This window comes from Onychomys torridus, chromosome 13 (assembly GCF_903995425.1).
Source record: "Onychomys torridus chromosome 13, mOncTor1.1, whole genome shotgun sequence".
Taxonomy (NCBI): domain Eukaryota; kingdom Metazoa; phylum Chordata; class Mammalia; order Rodentia; family Cricetidae; genus Onychomys; species Onychomys torridus.
Window position 1 is genome coordinate 26,116,590 of NC_050455.1, and position 15,969 is coordinate 26,132,558.

Below are 15,969 nucleotides of genomic sequence, written 5' to 3' on the forward strand. Positions count from 1 at the left end.
CCTAGGTTCAGTTCTAAGCACCCAGATGGCAGCTCACCTAGTTCCAGGGCATCTGATGCCTCTTCAGACCTCTGTGGGCTCCTGCATGTAAGTGGTACACACACACACACACACTCAGGCATAAAATTGAATAATTTTCCCCAAAAGCTGAATTCCTTAAGCTTGTGTATATTGGTACATACCGATAATTCCAGGACTCCAGAACCTTAGACAGGAGGATCACCAATCTCAGATCAGCATGAGTCACACAGGGAGTTACGAGTCCAGTCTGCATTGTTGCACAGTAAATCTTTGTCTTACACAAAGCCAGAGAGTACTACTGACATAGCCCTAAAGTAGAGCACTCACCTTGCATATACAAAACCATGGATTGGCTCTCTAATACTGCACAGAAGCAAAAAGTCTTTAGTTTTTTTGTTTGGTTGATTTTTGGTTTTTGATTTTTGGAGACAGGGTTTCTCTGTGTAGCTTTGCGCCTTTTCTGGAACTCACTTGGTAGCCCAGGCTGGCCTCGAACTCACAGAGATCCTCCTGGCTCTGCCTCCCGAGTGCAGGGATTTAAGGCGTGTGCCACCACCGCCTGGCAAGTCTTTAGTTTTTAATGGGCACAGAGACACAACATACCAAAGTGTAAAAGAAGAAAAATCCTTAGTTTCTATACTTAACATTCAGTGAGAGAAAAGTATTTATATCTCTGAGGGATTCATTTCTATCCTAGTCTAGAATGTTATTTGGGGTGATATATAGAGTTGATCAGAAGTAAAAGGTTCAGGTGGACATGGTGGCTCAGGAGGTTGAGGCAAGAGTATTGATGTGAGTTCCAGGCCAGCCTAAGCTACCACAATGGATTCCTTTCTCAAAAGAAATATGATTCAAAGCTTAATTCCTTAAGGTTTCCAGTGCAGAATAGAGCAATTACTTGAGTTCGTTCAGATAAAGAGTTGGGAGTATGCAGAGGCATTTACCTAGTTTTCTAGAAACTTGATTTTTATTTGTTTGGTTGATTAGTTACGGCTTGCCAGAGTGTGATAAATGTTACAGGAACCTTTGAGAAGGGTTATTTTGATAAAATTTGATCTAAGAGAATAATAATCCAGCTGAGCAGTGCTGGTGGCACATGCCTTTAATCCCAGCACTTGGGAAGCAGAGACAGGTGGATCTCTGTGAGTTCAAGGACAGCCTGCTCTACAGAGTGAGTTCCAAGGCAGTCAGGATTGTTACACAGAGAAACCCTGTCTCAAAAAAAAGGGTAATATTTTATGTTTCATCTAAGCAAATACTAAACACTATTTTTAATTCTTTTTTTCTAGAAGGTTTATCAGGTTGGTCACAGTCTATGATAGGGAACCATCCAATTCATCAACAATTATCAGATCCAAGCACATTCTCCCAGCATCAACCAATGGAGAGAGATGATTCTGGAATGGTAGCTCCTTCTAACATTTTTCACCAGCCTATGGTAAGTGGCTTTGTGGATTTTTCTAAAGTGAGTTGACATTCATGGTTGTAACTTTGATACGTTGCCAGCCACCGTGATCACTTGGTAAGGAATCACTTGTGTGGAAATGACTCTTCTGCTTCTGTGACTGTGACTGTTTTATGAGTGGGTACTGTTGTCTTACAAAGATGTCACATCCTTCAAAGACTGAGAGGTCGGAGTTCTGCCTTGCTTTCTCTGCCACACATTCAATGAAGGTCTCTACCCTCCCAAGAACTGGCTGGTGGATCCAGTGTTCTTTCATGTGCTTGTGGTTTCCTGGCTGCTATATAGCCAGATTATAGCTGTGAATGCTCATATAGAATTAATTACACTTATCTTTGAGATAGAGTCACACAATGTAGCGTAGCCCTGGCTGTCCTGGAACTCACTGTGTAAACCAGGATTTTTCCTCAACTCAACAGAGATCCGCTTGCCTCTGCCTAGGATTAAAGGTGTGCACCTCCACACACAACTACTCTTTTCTTATTAGTAAAATTGAACTACGAGAAAATTGAGCATGTTATGTTTTTATCCAGTGTGAGAAAGTTCCTGATAATTTCATATTGGATTTTGTTTTGTTTTGTTTTTCTTCTCTCTTACTGAAAAATATTGCAAATGAAAATGAAACACTTGATTTCTTAATACTGTGCCATGATATACTAATAGAATTCTGTGAAGTTAGTTGAGTGAAGTATTATAAAGAGGTCTCAGCTGGTATTAATGGAATCATTATCTGTCATTTTATGATTAAGACTTCTTTTTCTGCTGTTTTAGGGTCTGCCAATTTCCATGTATGGAGGTACCATTATACCTTCTCACCCTCAGCTTGCTGATGTTCCAGGGGGCCCACTGTTCAATGGACTTCACAACCCAGATCCTGCTTGGAACCCTATGATAAAAGTTATCCAGAATTCAACTGAATGCACTGATGCCCAGCAGGTAAAACAGCCTTAAAGCTCTTCCACTTTTCAGATTTGTCATGTGACTCTGAATTTGATGGGAAATGTAAGGTCTGATTAATGACTGTTAATTTGAATTAAGTTTTTCATTATCAAGACGATGCTACTAAACATTCTATTTCTTATATGTGTATTCTTCCTAGGCAGAAACAGTGCATTGCCATTGAATTTATATATTCATTTCACAAATGTGTAAAGATTCCTAATTAGAAATTCCAATTTTTCCTCCCCCTTTTCAGATTTGGCCTGGCACGTGGGCACCTCATATTGGAAACATGCATCTCAAATATGTCAACTAAGTTAGAAGGTCTTTACTCTTTAGCCTTGTTTGGGAAACCTATGACTTTGGAAGAACTCTGGGGTTTTTGGTTTTTGTTTTTGTTTTTTTTTTCTCATTTTGTTTTTTTAATGTGCCTAACTAAAATATTCTCTGAGGCTTTAGCAATGGAAATTTGATTGCCCATTGTGTAAGAACAAATTGATTTCTTAATCACCTGAGTATGTTCTCTGGTTAGTTTAGCCATTTTTGACTTGAGATAAGATGAACCTAGTCCTTTTGGCTAAACATACTGAATGCTACTTGTATGCAGAAGAGAATTAGATGATTACATGTTTCAACTTTTTAGGGTGGTAAATACATGTATAATTGTTTACATACTTAAAAGAAAAAATATGAGTAAATTTCTTGTCATATAGTGGCTCTACTTAATGTAGCCTGTATTAATGTGAAATATTTACCATAATATTCAATAAAAAAAAAATGAACAGTGTTTAGAAGTGGGGTGTGATCCTTTCAGTGGTCATGAAGATTCCAGACAATCCACAGCCATATTAAATTAGATTGCGAATGCTGTATTTATTTGTAACATGCTTTTCACATTTAACACTGTAGAATCTATTCTTGGTCAGCCATAAAAAGCACTGCTAAAGCTTGTTAGCTATCCTGTCTTCCGCCTCATTAAATATGAGGATGTTCAAGCCCTTGCAGTTTGTCTTAGCTGACGTTAGCAAATAGGCCACTTGGTAAGTTTTGCTCTTTATGGATCATGACGGTGTAAGAACCTTAGGCTTTATATTGAGCAGATTTAGGGATACCCAAATCACTCACTTTGGGTTCCTTTTGTGCTTCTTGGCTTTTGAGTTGAGACATAAGGAGTGGGGGAGGGGTGACTTCTGTTAATCAGTTATATTGATGAATAACTGAGTACTATTTATAAATATGTGACTAATGCTGTGTTTAGTTCCATGAGTCAATATGCTAAACAAATTAACCACAAAAAACTGGAATACGTTGGTTAGACCATGCACTTTGCCAAGAATCTGACACAACAGAGAAAGGAATTCTACTGAAAGATATCATCAGTTGTGTTTGTTTGTTTTTGTTTTGTTTTGTTTTGTTTTGTTTTTTGAGACAGGGTTTCTCTGTGTAGCTTTGCGCCTTTCCTAGAACTCACTCTGTAGACCAGGCTGGCCTTGAACTCACAGAAATCCGCCTGCCTCTGCCTCCCGAGTGCTGGGATTAAAGACGTGCGCCACCACTGCCCAGCTCTTTTTGTTGTTGTTGTTCTTCTTTTTTCAGTTGTGTTTTAATGTAGTTCAATAGCCCAGTTTTATAAACAGTATTTAAGAGAAAACAATATTTTAGGGACTGAGAGAAAGCAAAAGAGAATGCGTGCACACACATATACAAGCAAGAACTAAGAGTAGAGAATCATGCAAGCAGCACTTTCCTACTCCAACAGCAATTACGAATTCTTAATAATCTTTGCCTGAGTCCTAAGCCATCACTAGGTCAGAAATACCCTATTAGTTCTATGTAAGATGTAACTTGGTTCTTTGTCTTCCATATCATTTTACATATGAGAAAGCTTCCTTAAACTCATTTCTTATTTTCTATTTTTAATGAATTTGGAAAGTATCACTGGTGGGAAGTTTACTGCCTTTATAGTGGTCATATCAAATCTTCTCAAGAGGCCATCTCTAGGGCAGAACAGTCCCTTAGATCACCTACGCATCTTGCTGTTTCCTCCTATCGATAACAGAAATAATCACTTAAACTTAGGGAAGTGAATGAAACTCCTCTTGATGAAATAGAGGAAGGTAATCTTAAGTAAATTGCTCAGTAGAACAAAAAGGTGAGTTTTATTCTACATTAGTTTTCTGTAAAGTATTTGAATGATCTGGATGAATCCTGAAATCTATTTCTAAACCCTGAATAGAACAGAAGGAATTCAGTCTCAGGTTAGAAACTAGACTCCACAAAGAGAAAGGGAGGAGAAACCCCTAGGGAATTCGGAAGAGAGAGGCGTTGTGCAGTAGGAGCTCTGGGGAGACCCTCCTTTCCCTCTCTCCAACCTCACCCTCCTTTCTATTTGGATCTCAGTAGCCTAATCCCAGCCCTATTTTACCTGCTGTAATCTCTTCTTCCTCTTCCTGCCTCTTCCTGCCATTACTTTACTGCTATTTTACCAACTTGAACATTGGATAAAACCTAGCTCAGGTAAGAACTTGATTATTTTCAAAACATACAAGGGATGGAGGGAGGCAGTCTGGGTACAGTGGAGTAAGAGTCCAAGGACTAGATCCTATTTTCATTCTTACACTTACAACTCTGTGACTTTAGGCAAGTCATCTCATTTTTCTGGGCTTCACATTCTCCATCTGAACATGAAATCAATCTTAAGGTGACCCAGAGAAGTCTTGTAGTTATAACAGATTTTCTTCTTTTTCTTGTCAGTGAAAATGTATGGTATTGGGAATACTGGAAGCAAATGTTTACAGTTCTGAGGTTTGGTTGTGATAATTGGAATCAAAGGCCTTTAATAGAATACTAAAGACCAATATTGATTTGGAAATTAGTGGAAGCAGAAGAAAATGTGACATAATCATAGTGAGCCCTTAAGTTTTAAAGAAACATCCTGCTAAGTAAGGCACATGTCAAACCCCATGAGAATAAAAGCTCTTCCAAGGAATAAAAGTGTGTCTTCAAGGTTTCCGGATCCACTTCTTTCAAGTAGTGTTCAGTGTAATAAAATTGTTGATGTTTTAGAACACTTTAAAACTGTTGTGGCTACAGTGTGCTGACTTGCCCTTTTATAGGCCAGTGTGCTTTCTTCAGTCCCTGCTCTCAAGGGGGAAATTCCATCACCTCAGCTAGCCAGACCAAAGAAGAGAGTTGGACAACCAATGGTGGCCTCTTCTAACCAGAGGTAAGAAATCATAAGCCTTATGGTTTCTGTTCTTCCTCCCAAATGTAACACTGCTACACAAGAGGTCTGTCCTTGGTTTGAGTTAGCTTGTAGAAGGGGAAAGAACTAGGCACAAGTTCCAAGTCAGAGTCCAGCATGGTTGTGCATCCCTGTGTACCAGCACTTACAAAGTGGAAGTAGGGGGATCAGGATTTTAATGCCAGCCTCAGCTCCGTGAAAAAGCTTATCTCAACACTACCTACATCTCTCCAACAAAAGGCCCAAGGACAGGACTTTGTTATACATGGTTCTTTCCTAGTGTTGAAGACCTTTGGACCACATTGTAAACCCAGAAGAGGCAAACAGACCTGTAGGAAAACAGCTGCTGAACATCTTGTTCTGTGACTAGCAAGAAGTACTTCTACCAAACAATACAGCTGTTCATATCTTGCTAGATGACCCTGTCCTGGAGTGAGGACTGTGATGACATTGCATTTTCTATTTACTCCCAGTGATTTGGCAATTGACCACAGGCTAGGTCTTTCACCTTCACTTTCTAATATAGGAAATGTGAAAGATGCCAGGCATAGTGGCTGTGCCTGAAAGATCCTTCTAAGGCAGAAGGATCGCTTGAGCCTAAGAGCTCAATGTTAATCTGAACAGCATAGGAAGTCCTCCATATCAAAATAATAGTGGACATGAGCCTGGGCTTCAAAACCTAAATTAGAGGACAAGGTCATGAACACATTAGCTAATTTCAAACTTGTCTGTGAATACTTTTCACTTATATAGGAGATCCACCTGCCTCTGCTTCCCCAGTGCTGGGAGTAAAGGTGTGTGCCACCACAGCCAGCTTGTTTTGCTTTATTTTGGTGGTACTACTGGGAATTCAAAGCTATTTGCTTAAGTGGTAGAGGTCTGGTATTTGCCTTATAGGTTTAATTGTATCTCTGGTAGTTAATCCTAGGCATATTTTTTTTTTTTTTTTTTGGTTGATTGTTTTTGTTTCTGTATCAAAGTGTAATTAGTGTGACCTAAACTTCTGATGCTGTATCAGGCTGTGCGGTTATGTGGGTGTAGGTGTGGAGTCTGGTTTTCTTTCTAGTTTCCTAGCACTGCCGGTCAGTCCATGGTATGTTATAGAGTTACCTAAGAAAAGCAATAGTAATAATACTGGCTGCTATTTTATAGTAGAGATTCAAAGACGGAAGACATCACTTCACATGCACCTTTCTCGAAAACCTCTAGAATTGTTTGGGTTTTATTTTCATTTTGTCAGTGCTGGGGATCAAACCTAGAACCGCAGGCGTATGATACACAAGCACTCTACTAGCTGGGCTACATCTTCAGTCCCTATAATTTTTGTGTTGTCTCACTGTATAGACCAGGGTGGCCTCAAACTTAGGGATCTGCCTGCTTCTGCCTTTCCAGTGCTGGGACTAAAGAATACGGCCAGCCTCTTTAATTATATTTCTGTTTTTTCTTAGTCTCTTTGGTGAATCACTTTCTGAATTAAATATTAGTGTGCCGGACCTCCTCTTGCACTGCATCTTCTCAGATGATACATCCCATACTCTTGTATTTCATTTCATTCATATCTGAATAAGTAGACAGTTTTCCCCTTGAACTTTTTTTTTTTTTAATGCATACTGAATGCTTTATTTTCATTTATACCAGAAGAGGGCATCAAATCCCATTACAGATGGTTGTGAGCCACCATGTGGTTGCTGGGAATTGAACTCAGAACCTCTGGAAGAACAGCCAGTGCTCTTAACTGCTGAGCCATCTCCCCAGCCCTAAACTTCTCATTACAGCTCCTTATAGTGCTCTATCTTGTTACTCTGCACACAGTATTCATTCCTTAATATAAAATATGCTCCTTTCCCCACCTTTTACAGTTCTAGCTACCAAGATTCTCAAACCAGGAGATTGGGAGTTACCCTAGCTTATCTCTGTTTTCCTCTGCCTGCCCTTGATTAGGTCCCTTCACCCTTAAGTTTTTATTACACTTATTGGGGAAAGGGCATGCAGGTGCATGTCACTGTCCCTGTATTAGAGGACTGCTTGCAGGAACTGGTTCCTTCCTTCCACTTCATAAGGTCCCAGAGATGGAACTTAGACCATCAGGCCTGACAGCAAGTGCCTTAATTTGCTGAGTTGTCTCACTGGCCCCTACTTTGTCCTTTTGTGTATCTGAATTTATCCATTTTTCTGCCTCCATTGCCACTGCCCAGTGGACTCATCTTCAGTATCAACATCCTCTCTACTCCATGACCCGACTCTTAACTATCAGATTATTTTTCTCATTTTGCTTAAAAGTGAAATTGTCAGACAATTATCCACAGTTTGCTTAGATATGCACCACTTTGTAAGAGACTCCAATACCTTCTGGGGAAGAATAAAATATATGTGCACCTGCTACCCGGAATGTGATTCTGAAAACCTGCAGCTTCTGCATTAACAGGAATTGTCTGACATATCAAGTTCAGCCACGCTTGGTGGTGCATGCCTTTAAGCAATACTCAGAGGTAGAGGCAGGTAGATCTGAGTTGAAAGCCAGCCTGGTCTACATACCAAGTTCAGGCCAGCTAGGACTACACAGTGTTATCCTGTCAAAAATAAGTAATAATAATTAAAAAAAATAAAGTCCACTCTCTAAGGCAAGCCTATCTTTGATGTTCCTTTCCAGAGAGCTAACAGGCTAAGCCTTCCTCACCAAGTCCATAGTTAGCTATGTCTGTCAAAGAGCTGGCCTCTGTACTTTTGATGTCTTGACTACAGCCTTCCCTGCCCCTCTCCCCTAATTTACTGAACTTTGAGTAACCTTGGTGTCACATTCAAAAAGCTTCTGACTTCCTGCTATGCTCAAAGGGCAGGCCATCAAGACACTTTGACCAAGTACAGCAATTTGCTACCAGAGGCACTACAAAGCTGGGCTGAAGGACCCAAGCTCTAGTCACTCCGGTGGGATCCTATCTTCTCCTACAAGATCTGTGGGCATGTTATCATCATAGAACATGGTTAATAAGTGCATTACTGCCTGAAACTGCTAAAAGAAATGGGTACAGCCGTACCTCCCAACATCCAGGAGCAACTAGCAAATAAACTTCTCGACATCTCTCAAGTCAGAGCAGATCCTGAGAGTTCCTGAGCGGGTGGGCGGAACCCTCAGGTTGAGTGACTGGCCAATGGCCCACCCCGGGTGTGACGTATCCTAGTGTTGTTGCCTGCTGCCACACGTGGTCAACTGGGACTGCCTACACCTCAGACCTGTTTTCCGGGCATTCCCGGCTTTCAAGGCACCCGCTGTTGCCTTCCCGCTGCTCGCTATGTCCACGTCTACGAGTTGCCCTATTCCAGGAAACCGAGACCAGCTCTCAGACGGCTACAGCACCACGCCGGGGGGCACACTATATGCCACTACCCCGGGAGGTCAGCAGGCAGGGCAGGGGCTTGTGATCGGTCGGCAGCGTGGGGGTGGGGTGGGGTGGACCTTGGAATTGCTTCTGCGGGTTTCTCTTCAAGTTACAGCGTTCAGAGAGAGACATTTGAAACTGTTTTACAGGAAAAACTCAGAGCAGTGCAACAATGCTTTAAAACTGGCTTCCTGGTGATTCTGGGCAGTAATGTACTATGCCTCATGCCTATGCCGCACCAAAGTCAATGGTGCTTGGGAATAGTTTTAAGTCCCAATAGACTTCCTAATGCAGAGACCTTTTAAATAGTTCCATGCTGTGGTGATCCCCAACCATAAAATGCTTTCCATTGTGACTTCATAACTGTAATTTTGCTAGTTATGAATCATAATGTAAACATCTGTTTTCTGATAGTCTTAGGCAACCCCAGAGAACTGCTGCATTAGAAGGTGGCCACAACAGAAAGCAAGTATTCTGTAGTAGTTGCAGCCCTGGGTTGTGAGCTGCTGGGCTGGCAGACAGGTTTCTGCCATGTGGAAGCAGAAGGAACAGCAAGAATAGGGCTGGGCTCTTTGAGGACACCGCTGGCCATGTTCCTATGGGTGAGGCTAGCCCTAAAGGACTTGGGGGTGGGAGTGTTTTCCAAGAAACACAACTCTTGCAAGGAGTTAGAGCCCAGAAGGCTACACTGGGTGAAATTCTTAATGTTACTGAGCTTTTTGTTGAGAGTTTGCACAGTTAGGCCCCACTATAGCAAAGCAACCAGAACTGCGAACTGTAAAGTAACAGCCTAAAGTAGGTGAGTTTGAAGTGTGATATACCTTCTCAAAACTAACTACCACCACTGTCCTAGCCCGAAGCACCTATTTAGACTAGCTAGAATGTCCAACTTGCCTTAATGTTGCTTTAGACTGAACTTGTTTGGGCATGACTTTTGTGGTGATTTGACAGCTGAATCCTAGCTGCGCAGTAATGTGTTCAAGTTCCTGGTTCTTAACTTCAGCCCTTACTCCTTCACAGGCACCAGGATCATCTACGACCGAAAGTTCCTGCTGGAGTGCAAGAACTCACCCATTGCCCGGACGCCTCCCTGCTGCCTCCCTCAGATTCCCGGGGTCACAACTCCCCCAGCAGTCCCACCCTCCAAGCTGGAGTTGCTGAAGGAACAGAAGCAGACAGAGGAAGAGATAACCGGTAAGAAAGTGGGACTAGCAACTAAATGCATCTGTGAAGTAGAGTTGGGGTTCAATTCCAAGAGGGGTTCCTATACTAACTGGGCTTAAAATCCGTTAGGAAGAGTAACTGCTCTCTTGACTTCTCTCCCCAGATGACGAACAATTCGAAATGGACATGTAATCCAATGCAAGTTGACCTGTGTGGAGTTACAGCAGGATCCCTTATGCCACTGTTGCTACCACCTCTTCTAGGGTATCCAAGGGCCAGCTGGCCTCATCTAATCTGGAAGAGTGACTTGTTGGTTCTGGGCTTCCTTTAGTTGGACCAGGGATAGCAGTGGGCATTTGCCAAGCCCTTAGATTTCTCTGGTCTATACATATTCCTCCCAAACCCTGGCCCTCCCCTCAGGGTTGGCACTGGGGAACAGAGTATGTCACCTTCTGGCTGCTTAGTAAACATTCAACTAAATGCCTTGGCTCCAGTGTTCTCCTCAGTGCTCAACTCTCAGCTATATAGTTGAGGGACCCAGCAGCCCTAATTAAGAGGCCCCAAGTCTGTTCCCAGCTCCCACTGGCTCACTTCCTGCAGCAATTAGGGCTTGAGACAGGCTGTGAGAGAAGGTTGCTGGAGTTGCCAGGCCACAAACAGCAACAGCCTGAGCCTGCCAAGGTGGCTGTTGCTGTCTTTCCTGGAAGCGAGGCCCCCACCCCCATCCATTTGTAAAGTGGACTCTTGTGGAAGAGATGCTGCTTCAGCTAACAGCCTTTCCCAGCTTCTCCCCTGCCTTTCCCACTTCCTACCTCTAAGTACCCATCCCCAGTTCAGTCCTGGAAACCTTGTGCCTTTCTTCTCAGCATAACCACCAGTACATTTCTGGACCCAGCTATTTCTTTTTTTAAAAAGGGCTAGAAAAAATTTGGGGGGAGGCTGCTGGAGAGGTGGCTCAGCAGTTAAGAGCACTGGCTGCTCTTCCAGAGGTCTGGAGTTCAAGTCCCAGTAATCAAGTGCCTCACAACCTTCTATATTAGGATTTGATGCCCTCTTCTGGTATATAGGCATACATGCAGACAGAGCACTCGAATACATAAATAAATCTTTCTGAAAAAAGAAAGACTAGCCCAGCGGTGGTGGCGCACGCCTTTAATCTCAGCACTTGAGAGGCAGAGGCAGGCGGATCTCTGTGAGTTCAAGGCCAGCCTGGGTTATAGAGCGAGTTACAGGACAGAGAAACCCTGCCTCAAAACCCAGAAGACTGGGACCTACACTGAAATCCAAAATGAGGCAACTCCTTGCTTGGTAAATCAGATGATCTTGCCCTCAAATGTCAGTAATCGGATTTTTGTTGTTGAAACAGAATCTCAACATAGCTAAAAGTGGCCTCAAACTCACTGGAGTACAGGGTAACTTTGAACTCAAACTCACTGGAGTACAGGGTAACTTTGAACTCTTTCTGCCTCCATGTCTCAAATGTTAGGAACTAAAGTGTGTGCTACTACACTCAAAAGAAATGAAGAAATCTGGTCTTTTTCTCCTTCAGTATAAACAGCAGAAACCCTAATCACTGATTCTATTAACAGTGCACCAAAACTACAGCAAAAGGAATTCCCAGCTGTTTGAATCTATTCTCTGGCTGAAATGAAATTAGCCACAACACTATAGCACTTTACAAAGAGTGTGCTTTTCAGTCTGATTTTGAGAAAGCAGGTAGCAATATGACCATGCCATCAGGGCCCTTCCTGATGGATGAGCAGGGAAGCTGACACCAGAAGAACCAGTCTGGCATCAGAATGGCTCACCTTTCCTACCTACTTCCCACCATTGAGATGTTTATTGAAATGTACATATTATGAATAACAAGTGATCTTGCAGTGGCCCGGGTCCGATAGTCTCCCTGGTGGTAATGGGAGCCAAGTGAGAAGAGGCCTTCCATACCAAGGCATAGAGGATCATTTGAGTGAGTCTGGGGAGCCCCCAAGATTAGGAAGACTGTTGGAAGCCTGGTACTGGTTCTCAGATGCCACTGTAGATTTCTCTGGTTCGGCCTCTTCTGAAGACAGACTCTTCTTTTCTGCAATTAATCTTTTAACTCCCACCATCCACTGACTGACCTCAGTCACATGGTCAACCATGAGTGAGCGGTGAATGTCATCTGCTGCATCCCACTGGTGGTGTAAAAGTTCTGAGGAGAGACAGGGCTTGAGCAAGCAGACGGCAGTAAAAGTCACTCCTCCCCCCAATCAGTAAACCCTCTTCACCTGTCAGTTCAGCCAGCACGGCAGGATAAAGGACCCCACACATACCTTGCACTAGTAGCGCCATCCTCTTCTTCACGGGTATTGACAACTTTCCTCCAGCCCACTGTTCTTGAAGCAGTGCCAAGCGTCGGCTGATGTCATCATATACCTGCTTCTGAGACAGAAACCCGTCCAACTCAGTGTTGCCAGTATGTGCTTTGTCTGGCTCACGAGTTTGACTCACGGTCATTAGAGTTCATATTCCTTTACCCAAAGGTTAGAGGTTTCCTGACCACCCCCCACTGCCGATGTGATGAAACCTATGGATCTCCTCCAAAGACAAAAGACACACATGATGAGAATTTTAAATTTTCAGTGCCTCCTCATCCTCTCAGAGACCCATCTTAATGTTACTGTTCAAATAAGGAAAACATGGCCAAAAGTGGGACTGCCGTGCTAAATCCCCTTTCTTTTGTCTAAATCCTTTGTCTCCAGAGATCCGAAGAACCCTCATACAAAGCTTGTCTATCTCTTCCAGACTGAGCACAAAAACAACAGAGTATACTCTGAATGGCCTCAAGTTACAAAAATAAATAAGCTTATAATTCACTAATAGTAGTTAAATACAACTCATTCCCACAAAGCCTCTATTCCTGGCTGGTCCTTCAGAAGTCCTGAGAATCTCTCTGACATCGGTATCTATTTTCCTGGAAAGACTTTAAGAGATTCCTTAAGGGCCCATCAGAAGCTCTGTCTGTAGAACCATATTTGATTGGATAGAAGTCCTTTCTACCCCTTGAAGTGCCAGGGCCTACCTACCTTTGTGTGGCCACGGCAGTCCTCCAATGCCTGTTCCAGAGGTCTCAGTACATCTTCTATCAGAGCCTCAGACTCAGTGACTGGGGAACTTGGGGGCTCCACACCAGCAGCAGGACAAGTCCCCATAGGTGGAGGCCTGGAAGCCTTACTTGAAGGAGGTGGATGACCCACTGGAGGAGGTCCAGAAGTTTCTGAAGTTGGGGCTGAAATGTTCAAACTGGATCAAACAACAAGGCTTAGTACCCTTCAATGATCATTTTATTCCCAATTCTCTTTACTTTGTTCACAATATCCAATCGACTACAAAATCTGATCACAGCTCCTCAACTCTAGCTCAACTCTTACCTCCTATTGCCCTACTTTATTGGGTAAACCAAAGCATGTTGGGAACCAAACTCAAGTCCTCCAGAAGAACAGCAAGTACTCTTAGCCACTGAGACCTTTCTCCAGTCCCCAATTACAATTTAACACTTTTCACTGACAGAATTTAAAGGGTAAAGAAAACTGCATTTCTCCACTCTTTCCCCAGCACTCGGGAGGCAGAGCCAGACGGATCTCTGAGTTCGAGGCCAGCCTGGTCTACCGAGTGAGCTCCAGGAAAGGCGCAAAGCTACACAGAGAAACCCTATTTCGAAAAACCAATAAAATAAACATTTTCATAATTCTAAACTTTACTTCTGTAAACACTTCCTTTCCTATTTCTAGCCATGCCTCTTATTTCACTGATAGTCATCAAATGGGATTTTTTGCTGCCGCTGTTTGAGACACTTTCACTTTAGCCCAGGCTGGCCTCAAACTTGAGGCACTCTTCCTCAGCTTCCTGAATACTGAGACCATAGGCATACCTCTTTTAATCTACCTGTCACCCGTTGTAGCCACCATCCTTCCTCAGAAGGTGCTTACTCCTATTCAAGGGCATCTCCCCAGTCCTCCTTCAGGCCTCCCTCCTATGATTATTTCTTCTCTCCCTTAGGATTTGCTTCTTGGCCTTTGCTCTATCATCCCATAAATGTACAAATGGGCTGTATTATTTGCTACCAGAATCCCTTTCTATTTTATTTGTTTTTTTAGACAAGGTCTGAAGATTCACACCCTCTCCTTTGGAGATGATGTTCAAGCCCATTACATCAAATCAAATATAGCATCCCACCACTTCCAAAACTGTCTACCAACTCTCCATTAAAAGGCAAAACAAAACATCTTTTTTGGAGCACTCTGAACCAGGCAAAGTTACTCTCATCTCAGAGTTAGCACTTACCTGTTTCTTTTGTTTGAAATGTTTTTGCATCTTTTAGTGCCTTTTAGTCACATTTCTGTGTTTCCTTAAATAACAACCCAAACACCTTAGTTACCTGGAAGTTATTGCTTCCCCCTGTTTTCTCTTCAGAGTCCCTACCAAGACATTTTAGCTTGTTCACTGCGTTTCACTCCTGTGATGCACTCAAACCGTTCCAGGCTCTTGCTAGATAGTGCTCAGTAGATACCAATTAAACAAATGAGTAAGTACCACAAAGTCTGAGATGCTTCTAACACAAAGACCATAGAGGATCTTGGGAAGAGATCCAGACAGGAAACACTTGAAAAGAGTCTGAATGAGCGTAGTCCTTAGTCTAATAAACCATTTACTGACCAGGACTGCAGAAAGCGCCTGTGCTGAGCCTCTTACTGGATCCCAACCCCTCTCCTAATCGAGTCCTTGGAAGAAGAAAACAGGCCGATGGGACAGGTTTATCCCAGACACCAACTTTCCGTACAGGATTCCGCCCACGGCCCTTACGCACCTCTAGGAGAGCCATCCTGCGGGGCTGCGACCCTCTTAGTAAGGGGCGTGCGTCTGGGTCCACCAGTCTGAGTCTGCAGCCCGTAAGAGAACTGCGGAGGGTCGTTCCAGCCGCGTTCCTTATTGCCTGCGAAGGCAAGGAAGTGTGTGAAACGAGGCCGACCGGGGTCAGGGGGAATTGGAAGAGTTCACACCGAGTAACCCCCAGCCCGCCTATCCGCGGTGCTCACCCGGCTTCACGTAAAGCTCCGCCATCTCCACTTCCGCACTGCCAGCGGGGCAGCGCGTCACTTCCGGGGCGGTAACTCACTTCAGCTGCCCGACGATATAGGAGGAGCTGCCTAGAGAGCTGGGCACCAATTCCTTAAAGGACAACTAGCTAATGAATGATCTGGAGGCCTTGTCACGCAGCACCAAACAGGTAGGTTTTTCTAATGGCTCCTGGTTTGCTCTCAGGAGCAAATTCAGACCTTTAAGTACCCGCTGGACCTAACCATGTCAACCCCTGGAAAAGTTCGCCGTATCAGCAGACTGCCCTGCACAATTTTTACATTTGCTTTAGGCGTACTAACAAGAGCTTCTTCAGCACTTAAATAAGTCAACTCTTGAGAAGTCTTCTGAAATGCCTTGGACAAGTCTCATCTGAGCTCCCAAAACCCTCTGGTAGTTCCTGGTATCTTCTGCTTCTCTGATTTGGTCGTTTCTCCCCTGGAAGTCTCAGAAGGAATCCTAACAAATATGCTACTTCAATACCTGACACAGGAAAAAATCCATAAAGTGTTTGCTGAATGAATGTAGTCACATTTCCATTATGAACCCATGCCCTCATTGTGACTAAAGGCAGTCACCAACACCAAGCATATGTACCCACCTCACACAGGCTGATGGCCCCCAACATTATACCATGTCTGATACAC

At 43.4% G+C, this 15,969-nt stretch overlaps 2 protein-coding genes across 8 annotated transcripts in view; one reads left to right on the forward strand and one right to left on the reverse strand.

Annotated features, from left to right (window-relative positions):
* LOC118594698 (ankyrin repeat and KH domain-containing protein 1) overlaps positions 1-11,292 on the forward strand; it is a 119,349-nt gene extending 108,057 nt beyond the window's left edge. For 4 of the 7 annotated variants that reach the window (XM_036204798.1, XM_036204796.1, XM_036204797.1 and 1 more), the window contains 5 exons: positions 1,311-1,459; positions 2,255-2,419; positions 5,539-5,648; positions 10,064-10,237; positions 10,371-11,292. In XM_036204798.1, the coding sequence (XP_036060691.1) occupies positions 1,311-1,459; positions 2,255-2,419; positions 5,539-5,648; positions 10,064-10,237; positions 10,371-10,374 (602 nt within the window). In that variant the 3' untranslated portion in view covers positions 10,375-11,292. Of the gene's footprint in view, positions 1-1,310; positions 1,460-2,254; positions 2,420-2,678; positions 3,850-5,538; positions 5,649-8,498; positions 8,962-10,063; positions 10,238-10,370 lie in introns of those variants that run through there. The other 3 variants (XM_036204799.1, XM_036204801.1, XM_036204800.1) reach the window with 3 other exon arrangements.
* Positions 11,293-12,025: 733 nt separating this feature from the next.
* On the reverse strand, positions 12,026-15,897 carry Sra1 (steroid receptor RNA activator 1). The gene is given in 6 exon segments (XM_036204476.1): positions 12,026-12,222; positions 12,225-12,398; positions 12,520-12,628; positions 13,273-13,475; positions 15,054-15,179; positions 15,283-15,897. Coding segments are annotated over 6 exon segments (663 nt in total). The 5' UTR covers positions 15,308-15,897; the 3' UTR covers positions 12,026-12,196.
* Positions 15,898-15,969: the final 72 nt, after the last annotated feature.